The sequence below is a fragment of the Lynx canadensis genome, chromosome A3 (assembly GCF_007474595.2).
Source record: "Lynx canadensis isolate LIC74 chromosome A3, mLynCan4.pri.v2, whole genome shotgun sequence".
Lineage (NCBI taxonomy): Eukaryota > Metazoa > Chordata > Mammalia > Carnivora > Felidae > Lynx > Lynx canadensis.
The window spans coordinates 59,875,595-59,888,422 of NC_044305.1; the positions used below are offsets into that span (position 1 = coordinate 59,875,595).

The following is a 12,828-nucleotide window of genomic DNA, read 5'->3' on the forward strand; positions in this document are numbered from 1 at the left end:
CTGTACTCAAATTAGTTGAAATGAAGAAATTACTAATTTCAGTCTTTTACTTTTTCAAAGCTTAAACATTTGTCTGGGATAGCTTTATTACTTTGAAATAGAAGAAGAAGCTTGAAAAAAAATTTTTTTAACTTACAACTCTATTTCATACTTTCCTACCCTCATGAAACCACTGATTAGGATTTCTCATATTGGCCTTTTGCAGTAGTTACCCAGTAGATCTTAAATGAATAATATATTCTTTAACTTACTTTTCATTCAGTTGATTAATTGTTCCCTTTAAGTTTTGTGAGCATTCCTAACATACAAGGGCCAGAACTCCCAGACTCTTTACTTATTAAGAGCAGATGTATAGATTCAAAGTTAATACGAAGTCACGAAGTTTGTGTTAACACATTTCCCCTACTCCTTTAAGATAAGGGGAGAAGTCTTGAGGGACTGGACAAAGTGTACCTTTTGAAAATAGAACTATTTAGCAGAGCAATATGGCAGTTCTACGACTCGTAATGAACACATTGGGTAGCCATGCCCCCTACCTTTGTCAAACTGAAAACAACACCAACTCTTCTCTGCCAGCATCCACATCCCCTAATCTGGATTAATTACGTTGCCTCTTGTTCACAGAGCTCTTTGCTCATGCCCCTTGTCTCTCTATAGGACTTACTTACTTACTTATTTATTATTTATTTATTTATTTATTTACATTTATTTATTTTTGAGAAACAGAGTGAGACAAAGCGTGAGCGGGGGAGGGGCAGAGAGAGAAGGAGACACAGAATCTGAAGCAGGCTCCAGGCTCTTAGCAAGCGGTCAGCGCAGAGCCTGATGCGGGGCTTGAACCCACAAATTGTGAGATCATGACCTGAGCCGAAGTTGGACACTCAACCGACTGTACCACCCAGGCGCCCCCGGACTTACCTTTTTAAGAGAAGGTCTCTACATATCTTTTAGGCCCCTTTTAAAAGCTGACAGTAAACATTCATAATATAAATGTCAGCAAGGAAAAACTATACATTGCACAATATATCAAGTATAGAAATATTTGAAAGAAAATGCTTATGTGTGTGTCTAAAGTGTCATATTTTAAGGTTTCACCAGTAACAAATTCTTATAAACCATATCACAGCTAATTTGACTTGGATAATGTACAGAGCTTCTTCTGTAACATATTAATTGTTATTAACTTATGTAGTAGAAGAAAAATAACCTAAATAGAGGGCGAGTTAGTTTTGTGAAGGATAATGCAGTCGGGTCTCAAGATGTAGCCGTATAGCTAGACGAGTTTTATAAGGAGTTTCATTTAGTGCCTGCTTTGACTTCCGAACCATTTGATAACCTTGCTAGCTACTAAGGCACCTAACACTTGAGATAAGCCATTATTTGGTCATTTGGGTGGTTTAACAGCATAGTGGGTCAAGTGTAGCCTTAAGGAGAATGCCAGTTTAATAGTTTGTGATAAGTGATAATCCTTCTACATTATCTCCCTTAAGATGTGCTGTTTTAATTGACTTCTTTTAGGAGTTTTTGCATAATAGATGAATTACACTATAACTGTATTCTTAAGTGTCTAGTATGTAATAGTAAAGCCAGTTTAAGAGCCGTATTAGAGGACAATTCATGAAGGAAAATGTTTTCTTGGGTTCTGTTAATACTAATTAATGTTAACAAGCATGGCCATGTTAGTCTAATGTGGTGATGTTTTACGCAAGTGTGTATTAGGTTTGGTGCATAGGAATGCATAAATGTTTTTGCTATAAAAAATTTATAATAGTTATAATTGAAACATGATATTTCTCTATAGAAGGGTGTTTTAGGTACAAATCTCACTTGTGAAGCAGGAGAATGTTATGCTTTGGGAAAAGTTTTAACTTTCACAAATTGAATATTTGAGTTTATTTTAAATTGTCATTTTTCTTGACTTGAAATAAAATGTCAATTAGTATTACGTTATAAAATTGACAGTTTTTTTTTTCCCCCCTTAATACAGACGCTCCACCATGAGACGAGGTGGAGGGAGGAGGCGAGCTGAAAATGATGGCTGGGAAAAATGGGTGTGTTTTAAAAGAATAAAAATAATTATATTTAATTGTCTAGGTATTTTTTGTTCTTGTAGGTTGGAGTGTGGTTTAAGTCATTTTTTAAAATTGTAAATCACTCTAGATACCACCTCTTCTGAGTTTTCACAATGTATTGAAAGCTTGTTTAAACTTTTTAACACACGAACTTTATTTTATCTTGAGGAAATAAATGTTCTGGTGTACAAATATTTATTTGTGATAATTTTATTGCAGCATTGCTAGTAATACTGAAAAACAGGAAAATACCAGATATACTGTAGTAGACGATTGGTCAAGTTAATTATCACTATGCAGTAGAACACTGTTCAGCCATTATTTAGCTTTTTATTTCTTAACTCGAGATGGCCTTGACTAAAATCGTGTTTTATAAAGGATTATTCTCTGTGATCCTATTTATGTAAAATGTGCATATTCTGAGACATAGTAATAAATTTAAAAATAGATCCCAGAATGTTAACAGTGAATGGGATTATACCTAATTTACATTTTCTTTATATTTTCTGAAAAAAAATTTTTTTTCCACAATGAGCATGTAATACCTGAATAATCAAAACCAGCAAAATAATTTCCATTTTGGAGGAAATAAGTACTACTTTCAAGATTTCTATGACTGTATTTTAAAGATTTAATGGACAGTTCTTTATCAGTAAAGTAAAATCAAAAAACAATCGATAATTCACATAATTAAGCTTAATTATCACATAATTAAGTTTAATGTTCAGGAAAAGTGTAGCTAAGTTCATAGATTTGTATAGGTCTTTAGCAAAAATAATGTTTTTATGTTCTTTCCGAGGTTGATGTTCTCTAATGAAAATTATTACTGCTGTCAAGTAGATTGATTAGATCAGAATTTGGCCACTGAATCATTTATTGTATTATCTACATGTATGGAGAGCTGTACTCGTTTGTTGAACTGTTTCATTTTGCTTTAAATTACTAATTCTAAGTTTCCTGTATTCAGAAGATAGTGGAAACCAATTGAAAATACACTCTTACTGACCACTTGTCAAATTTTTAATTGGTTTAAACTTCTGTGTAACCTCTGCTTGATTTTGTAGATAAGAACAATATTTTGTAGCATTAAATTCATTATTCTTGTCTTACCTTTTCCCACTTTTAAAGTAACTGTTATAAGAATGTGATAAAATAATTAAGAATGGAGTTGATAGAAAAACCTGTTTTATTGCCTTGCCTTAATGGTGAATATTTATAATTATATCCTATGTCATTATACCTTGGTCACTAGCATAGAATAAGGTCCTTTTCTTTTTAATGTAAATTTCTGTTAAAATTGGGGGGGGGGGTAGAAAATACAACCTTTGTAATTGGTTTACTTTTTTTTTTTTTTTTAATTCCAGGGTGGGTATATGGCTGCCAAGGTCCAGAAATTGGAGGAACAGTTTCGGTCAGATGCTGCTCTACAGAAGGATGGAACTTCATCTACGATTTTTAGTGGAGTTGCCATTTATGTTAATGGATATACAGGTTGAGTACTTTTTACTTTTTAGGTATCCTGTTTTGGCATGTACTTTCATTAAGATTGAGTGTGATTTGCTTTAAATTCTGTTTTTAGTTATCTTGTATGTAAAAATGATAAAATCCTCTGCTTATTGTCTTGGACATTTCCTTTTCATCCCACCTATACCTGCCATTGTGTTTTTTATTTTAATTTTTATCAAGTTTGAAAAAGCCAAATGAGGTTAAAAATAGTCTTCTTTCTTAACCACCTGATTGGAAGCTCATCACACGTGTGTGGGACATGTACACTGTGAGCTTCAGTATAGTGGCATCTGGTAGGGCCATTTCATCGGTGGATTTGCATAGATCCTTTTGAGCTGATGGGGGAGGAGGGTGTGGTGTGTGTGTTAGATTTCCCAGAATTTTGCTTAGAGAAGGGTATATAAACCTAGCTTGGGGAAGAAAGAGGCCACAGTTCTCACAATTTAGAAAACAGAATTTCATTTAATCTTGTTCTTTTTTTTTCATCCCCTATATCCACTTCTCCCCTCCTGTATTCCTTTTGTTATTGAGTCTACTCCCTGGAAGGGACAGGATAGTTTTTTCTTTTTGGGTGGGAGAGGACATCTGGAATTCTAATTTGTCTCTTAAAATTTAAACCATAAACTTCTTGTTTCAGAACCTATCCACATGACCACTTTTGGAGATACCCAGTGCCTCTTTTTCATGAGTTTCTCTTGCTTTCACTGGCACCAAACAGACTCTTGTGTGCTTCCACATAGCCAGCTTAGGTTTTTCTCTTTCTCTGGTCTGTAAAGTCAGTTATCACTTGTCTGTTGGCTGTCAGCTTTTATTACTAAAGTTTTCATCTCTTGAGAATTCCTCTCTTAAGATCACTTTATTTTTTTTTTTTTAAGTGAATGGCTATAAATATTTGTGTCATTCTGTTATATGTCTCTCTGTTTGCTTCTCAGCGGGGTGTTACTTATCTTTAAGGTCTCTTTATAAGTCACTTCCTCTAACTTGTCTGATTGTCTTCCTACTGGGATAGGTGACTTCTCCTTTGGGGCTATGGCTTGTTAGCATTTATTGGATCTTTCTTTAGTTGTCTGTTTACTGGATAAGAGCGAGAGAAACACTTTCACATTTTCATTACTGTTGTATCCTGGTGTCTCTGGGCATTAACCACTCGGGAAATATTTATTGAATTAAAATTAAGTTTTAATTAACTGAAAACATTTTCCTGGTTGAGTTTTATCAGGCATCTTTAGTCTAAGAATGTTACCTCACAATGAATGCTGGTGCAGCTCTGGGAAAGTTCACAACATGCAACTTTTCTGCTTAAGTATCCTGGAACACTCAGGTTCCACTGACTTTCCTGAGATGCATTATAAAGATTAAAAATGTTTTTTAAAAAAAGAAACATCGCTTGTTACATTAGCCAGTTACAGAAGTCCCCAGTTTACAAGGGTACCCTTATTCATTATTAAGAAAGAGATCCTTTGTGTGAGGGAGAAAATAAAAGCTATAGTAATCACTCCCTTGGTTGAGAATCGGGAATTCTGATTCTGTTTTTGTTACCAATTTTTGTGTGACCATAAGACATTTTCTCTTTGGACTCATTTTATTTGGACCCAGTTTTATCCCTATCCTTTTCATTATTTTTCCCTATCCTTTTCTTTAGGATAGGGATAATAATTTTTACTGTTGTTTGGATAACATTATTATAATTCTACAAGTAAAATTCCATTATGTTGAATTTCATAGGGACTTGCAGGTTGTGATGATACAGTTTTTTTAGAAATATTTTCAGTTTTAGTGAATACTCTGTAGATAAAAGAATCAACAGCCTCTGTGTAACGAATTAGCAGTATAGTCAATTAGTGCTTTAGCTGCAGTAAGAGAAGTAGGAAATGCTGTATTGTTGATTCTTAATCATGCTCCCCATAGACTAACATTCCAGGTTTTCTTTTTCTTTAATGTTTATTTGAGAGAGAGATAGAGAGCAAGCAGGGGAGGGGCAGAGAGAGGGTGAAAGAGAGAGAGAGATGCAGAGAATTCTTAAGCAGGCTCTGCATTGCCCGTGCGGAGCCCGACATGAGGCTCAAACTCACGAACCATGAGATCACGACCTGAGCTGAAACCAAGAGTCGGACGCTTGAGCCACGCAGGCACCCAACATTCCAAGTTTTCCTGACTCCTTTAAAGCTCCCAGGTGTGCCACCTGAACTTCTCTCTGTTGACTCCCATCCTTTGCAAACCAATTACTGTTGAATTTGAGATTAAAGAAAAGATTCTACATCTTTTGGCTATTGTGCTTCTGTCAACCCATTGTCTTTTTTTCCCAAAAAAGGATGCTTTCCCTGCCAAGATTAACTTCTTCACCTTCCATCCTGTTTTTGTTTTTGTTATTTTTGTTTTTTTAATTAAAAATTTTTTTGAGGTAATTGTAAATTTACATGCCATTATAAGAAATACTACAGAGATACTATGAACCATTTGCCCAGTTTATCTCAATGGTAATATCTTGTAAACCATAGTACAATATCAACCAGCAAATTGCCATTGATACATTCAAGATAGAGAATGTTTCCACACGACAAAGATTCTTCATGCTGCCCTTTTTTAGACAAAAGGCTCTCAGCCTCGTTTTAGTCCTTTTAACTACTAACCTAGTCTCCATTTCTATACTTTTTTCATTTCAAGAATGTTACATAAAAGAACATACTGTATACAACCTTTTAGTATTAGCTTTTAAAATTAAGATAATATTCTAGTGATTCATATACATTGTATATATCAGTAGTTTTTTCCCTTTTATTGTTGAGTTGTATTCCATTATATGGGTGTTCTACAGTTTGTTGAACATTTACCTGTTTAAGAACATCTGGATTATTGGGGCGCCTGGGTGGCTCATTCAGTTAGGTGTCTCATTTCAGCTAAAGTCATGAGCTCGCCGCTCTTGAGTTTAAACCAGGCGTCGGGCTCTGTGCTGAAAGCTCAGAGGCTGGGACCTACTTCAGATTCTGTGTCTCCCTCTCTCTCTGCCCCTCCCCTGCTCAGGCTCTGTCTGTCTCTTCCTCTCTCTCTCTTTCTCAAAAATAAACATTAAAAATAATTTAACATCTGGATTATTTTCTGGTTTTGGCTCTGAACATATGTGTACAGATTTTGTGTGAACATAAGAGAGCTGTTGCTAAGTCATACATACAGTAGTTGCCTGTTTAGTTTTTTAAAGAAATTGCCAAATGGTTTCTCAGTGGCTGTGCTATTTTATTTTATATTCCCACTAGCAATTTATGAGTGACCCATTTCTCTGCATTCTTGTTAGCATTTAGTGTTTTTTAAGCATTTTAATAGGTGTGTCCTGCTATCTCATTGTGGTTTTTATTTGTGTTGCAATTGCTCTGCATCCTCACCAGCATTTCGTAAAGACAATTTGGTTTTTTGTTTTTGTTTTTTAAATTAATTTACGCATTCTAATATGTGTAGTGGTGTCTCATTGTGCTTTTAATTTGTATTTGCCTGATGACTGATTGTGAACATCTTTTGATGCGTCTGTTTGCCATCTGTATGTCCTTGACAGTGAAACTCTGTACACATCTTTGTCCATTTTCTAATTTGTTTTATATTCTCTTCAGTTTTGAGAGTTCTTTATATATTCCAGATACTACTCCTTTGTCAGATGTGTGGTTTGCAGATATTTCTCTTAGTCTGTAGCTTGTCTTTCATCCTTTTCACACGGTCTTTTGCAGAGCAAAGTTTTTAATTTTCATAAGGTTGAGTTTATGGATCTTTACGTTTATGGATTGTGTTTTCAATTCAAAAGTCTTTGCTTAATACTAGATCCCAAAGATTTTCACCTGTTTTCTTCTAAAAATTTTCATAGTTTTATGTTTTAAGTTCATGATTCATTTTGAGTTAATTTTTACTTATTTTTTTGGTGGCCTATGGGTATCCCATTGCTCTAGTTCTGCTTGTTGAAATATTATCTTTCCTCCATTAGATTACTTTCACACTTTTATCAAAAATTAGTTGGACGTATCTGGGTCTGTTTCTGGATTCTCTGTTTTATTATATTGATGCGTGTCTCTCTTCACTGGTACCACCTGGTTTTTGATTATCTGTATTGTAAGCCTTAACATGAGGTAGAATGATACTTCCATTTTCTTCTTTGCTAAGATTGTTTTAGTTATTCTGAGGGCCTATGCCTTTCCATATAAATTTTAGAATAAGGTTGTCTTTGTTTATAAAATAAATACCTTGTTGTGATTGTGATAGGAATTACATTAAGCCTGGAGATCAGTTTAAGGAGAATTGACGTCTTTACTCTGTTGAGTTTTCTAGTCTGTGGACCTTCCATCCCATTTTATTCCACCTTAATTGATTGAACAAATGTATTTTCTATGCTGCTTGTGTGTTAGTAACTAGGTTTGAACAGAGATGGTGGTTGATGCATAATGTGGGTTTTGTGGTGATAATAATCTCTGAGAGATACAGAGGAAGGTGGATGGCAACACAGAAGAGAAGTTACTGCCTTTGAGAGTTAGTGAATCCTTCATAAAGGGATTGACTTTTTAAGCTCAGTCTGGATAAAGAGGCATTTTCTAAATGAGGAAGGGTAAAGGCATTCTTGTCATGATCGTAATGTACATTTTCACCTTTATATTCTCTAATTTTGGTCATTGGGCTTATTCTGATGTTTTAGGTTTTTTCTTTGTACTTTTGTTTCTGCGCTTCCATTTGTGCTTTTGCCTCTTGTGAAAAGCTGCTTTCCTCACTACTGTGAACTGGAATTATACTCATCCATTAAGACTCAGATTAAATTAGATTTTGCCTCCTTTCCTAAGCCAGTCCATAGTATTTAAATTTCATAGCAGCACTACTAGAAACATTTATTTTGATACCTGAGTCTTATATTGTCAGGTCTTACTTTATGTTTTAAGTTTTTTTGGAGTCAGAAAGCCCATTTTATGTAGTAGCCCCTAGACAAACATGAGGGCTACAGAGGTAGCACTGTAGGGCCTTAAATTTGCTATTCCATCTCATGTCCCCAGGTCTTCATCATTCACATCTCTGATCAAATGTCAACTCCTTTGAGACTTTCCCTGACCACACTTATCCAAGATAGGTGTACCTTACCCTTCAATTGCTTTCGTGACCCCTTGTCCAGCTGTATTTCTCTTTATAGAATTTATTTGTACCTGAACTGGTATCATTTATTTGACTTGTTTTCTGTCTGCCCAGTGAAATAGAAGTACTACCATGGAGCACAGAGATGAGTTTTTATTGATCATTGCTATAGCCCAGTGGCCTAGAGCCATTCCTGGTACATTGTAAGATGGCTAATAAATATTAGTTGAGTAAATGAGTGAATAACAGGGTTTTGTATTTGTACATCATACTGTTAAAATCTTTTCATTCATATGTTAATTCAACTCCGTCTTCTTGAATTTATAGCTTTTAATTAAGAAATAGGCTACATTGTAGGCTTTTACTGAATTGTAATCTCTGGGAGATAGGCCCTGAGCATGCTTATTTTGGTGAAAGCTCCCAGAGTGAGCTAGTACCAAATCTTGTGAACTGTAATTGCTATCTTCTGTTGAATGGGATCAGGACAGTTAATATGGCAAGAGATGTTCTGGTTATTTTGTACTTTTTTCAATATGTAGATAAAAGACCAGGTCCAACAGCTTTGGCACTGCTGAGATTTGTGAAAAAATAGGTGGGCAGGCAAACATGTTGGCATGCATTGCAAAATGAACAAGGGAATATCCAAGTATGACAGGCTTACATTTCAAGTGATAAGGATTTGTTTGAAAACTTTAATGACCTTAACCTTACTTTGGTGTTTTCTGAACCTTGTGATGTCTTAGGAAAAGAGCCCCATTTAGTGGTGAAAAATCTAATTTTTATTAAGAAATGTATGCTTTCCAGAAATTATTTTTTTGTAAATACATATCTTTCTTTCATTTTCTGTGAGACTCTGATCTTATAAATCAGAGATACAGGAATTTAACCTCTAACATGGGAGAGACTTACTGTATTATTTTATGCCACCCACTGTTATTTTTGTCCAGTGTCTAATAGGTGTTTGCACTTGATAGTTACGACTCTCTAGGCTTTTGAATCTTTTCTTCAATTTTTGTTTGGTTAAGTGTATGTGGCTTATAGTTGAATGTGGTAACTCTAAGGTAGTTAGGTAGGAAAGGAGTCAGGAGAGTAAGCATAGCTGCTGGAGGAAGAGTAACAGTTGGGAGTCAGAAGACAAAAAGGGTCTGCACAATAGCTAAGTGATTATGGACAAGTCACCTAATTTTTTTCTATTTCCTTATCAGTAACCGTGCTAAATTATCTTTTCTAATTTATAGGATTGTGAGACTCAAATGAAATAATGAAATAATGAAGGATATTACTACTGTAGGACCAAAGGAGGTGTAAGCAGCCATTTGGTTTACTTCTTTCTACCATGTATGTAGCACAACCAACATTAAATCAAGCTCTTTGGATATACAGAATGAAATGGTGCGCATGATGAATATTTTCTCATTAGAGATGTATCAAGGAAAGCTTTTGTGCAAGATAATAAATTTTTTTTGAAATTTATTTATTTTGAGAGAGAGGGAACACGAGCAGGGGAGGGTAGAGAGAGAGAATTCGAAGCAGGCTCTGCACTGTCAGTGCAGAGCCTGACACAAGGCTCAAACCCATGAACCGTGAGATCATGGCCTGTGTGAGCCGAAATCAAGAGTCAGATGCTTAATGGACTGAGCCACCCAGCCGTCCCTAAAGTTTGTTTTTAGAATTTATTTTAACCAGATAACCAAAACTGTTCTAAACTGAGCCTAGAGACATGAGAGTGGTCTTCATGTGTTTCTTTTTGCATTCTGTAGTGGTTATTTGCTGTGGTGGGATTTCACTTGCAGAACGTCAGGCCTAAGTTGTGGTCCTGTGATAGATGCCTTCTACTTTTACTGTGTGTAATTGTCTCTTACTAGGGTTGTCTTTAGTTCTGAACTTCAGTTGCATTCAAAACATTCTTATATAATGTTCTGTAAAATTACAGGAGTATTGTGGAATATAATTTTAAACTTTGAGAAGATACTTTAGGATCCTAGAGTGCCTTCATTGTCATTAAGAACACCCATTATTATTTTACATAAGAAGTTCTGGTGAATAGTTTGGGTTTTTAGAATGCCAGAAATCCTTTTGTTGCAATAGCAATACTTCTTCAAACCCTTTTGTCCTTGTTATTAGTACTGTTAGCTATTAGCCAACCTGCTACAGCAAATTATCTGACTTATGTTTTGTTTCCCCCACAATAGTGTACCTTAAGGCAATGATGAAGAACAGTGAGGAGAGAACTAGCTCTGACATGTCAAAACCTATTATGGAAGGCTATAAGCATTTAAAACTTGACGTAACTGGTGTAAGAATAGGCAGATGCATGGTTTAGAATTGCTCTGAAATAAATTCTCTGTATATAAATTTGGTATGTAAATTAGATATCATTTGTATATATATATATGTACTTACTATAAATTACTGCGTTAATATTTATAAATCACTTAGAACAGCCTAGCACTTAAGCACTGCTTTAAATATTCTAAGTTGTAATGAACCACAGATAAGTGGGGGAGAGGGTAGGATTATTCAGTATAATTTGTTGCAACAAATTGGATGACTGGAAAAAAGCTTATCCATCAAAATCATAAGAAATTAAACACTCAGATCCCAATAGATTAAAGGGCAGATTTCAGAAACCATTTATTTCAGGAAATAGACCTGAGTCACAAACATGTAAATATGTTCACCTTCACTATTAGAGAAATGTATAAGGAAGCAGGATAAATTTTGTGCAAAATTTATTTAATTTCAAAAAATTATTATGTGAATATACCTAATACATAAACAGATGGATGAGAATAGCCAACCCTTTCATTGATGGAGCAAGAGTGTAAGGTGGTATACTGGCTTTGGAAAATGGCATTATGAAATACATGAGGAGACTTTAATATGCTTATAACGTTTGGCTCAATAATTCTTCTGAGAGTATATTCTAAGGCCATAAGCCTAACTGGCCTTCCATTATAAGTTAATATTAAAGATAATCTTAATCATGTTGTTTTGTTTGAAAGCAAAGCACTGTATAAGAATAGAAACTTAGGTATAAATTATACCATCTATAAGGTGACCTAAAACTGAACCTGGGTGGTTCAGTTGGTTAAGCAGTTGACTCTTCATTTCGTCTCAGGTCATGACCTCACGGTTTTGTGAGATCAAGCCCCATGTGCTCTGCACTGATAGCAGAGCCTGCTTGGGATCTCTCTTTCCTGGCTCTCTGCCTCTCCCCCTGTGCGCACACTCGATCGCACGCGCTCTCTCTCAAAATAAATTAAACATTAAATAACAATTCAAAAGATAACAACGGATAATTTATAATAATATAGGAAAATTTTTGGTAAATGTGAAAGGGTAGAATGTAAAATGAAAAGTAGGGGACAATCAAACAGAAAAGTACAGGAAAAAACATGAAAGAAGCAAATACATTACAGTGGTTTTTTGGGGGCATAGAACTATGTATGAGTGATGTATTCTATTTTCAGATATTTTATTCTAGGCATGTTTTATAGTAGAGAGTAATCTTTAAGTAATTCTGAGTTTTAATATTTATCTTAGGAAATATGAAATTACTAAGTTGTTTGCTTAGTAATTTTTGCTAAATTTTTTTGTTTGTTTTGCTTTTTTGTTTGTTTTTAGGCTGAACATCAGTATAGATCTACTGGTATAGGTTGTAGAAGTAGGGAAGACAAATTACTTACATAAATATTTCCAAATACACTCTGTGGTGGATTGTATTTTTGTTCACCAAAATCTGCTTCCCCTCCCTGGGGAAGGATTTTACTTCCTTACTTATTGAGGTCAGATTTGGCCATGTTCACAAAATGTAAGTGAAATGGTATATATCATTTTGGGGATAAAGCTTTAAAAGTCAGTTCGTGCTTCATTATACCCTCTTTTTCTTTTGCCACAATGACTGGCAGTGTTCTAGATTGAGGTTGCTCCATCGGTCTGGATGTCAGTAAAGATAACATGGAGCCACAGCTCCATGGACATGATGGCAGAGGATGGAAATGTTTCATGGGTGAAAAATAAACCTTTGTTTTAAGTCACTGCAATTTTGGGGTCATATGTTACTGCAGCATAACCTACCCTATCCTCTCTGAGTAGTATCTGAAATAGTGGATAATGGAAATATTTAGAACAAATACTGTACTTTGTTTTTGTTTTC

At 34.9% G+C, this 12,828-nt stretch overlaps 1 protein-coding gene across 12 annotated transcripts in view; it reads left to right on the forward strand.

Annotated features, from left to right (window-relative positions):
- The window catches only part of REV1 (REV1 DNA directed polymerase), a 92,064-nt gene that overhangs the window by 27,362 nt on the left and 51,874 nt on the right, over positions 1-12,828 (forward strand). For 7 of the 12 annotated variants that reach the window (XM_030310406.1, XM_030310400.1, XM_030310401.1 and 4 more), the window contains 2 exons: positions 1,988-2,051; positions 3,437-3,563. In XM_030310406.1, coding sequence (XP_030166266.1) covers positions 1,998-2,051; positions 3,437-3,563 — 181 coding nt within the window. In that variant the 5' untranslated portion in view covers positions 1,988-1,997. Of the gene's footprint in view, positions 1-771; positions 810-1,987; positions 2,052-3,436; positions 3,564-9,907; positions 10,062-12,828 lie in introns of those variants that run through there. The other 5 variants (XM_030310403.1, XM_030310409.1, XM_030310410.1 and 2 more) reach the window with 5 other exon arrangements.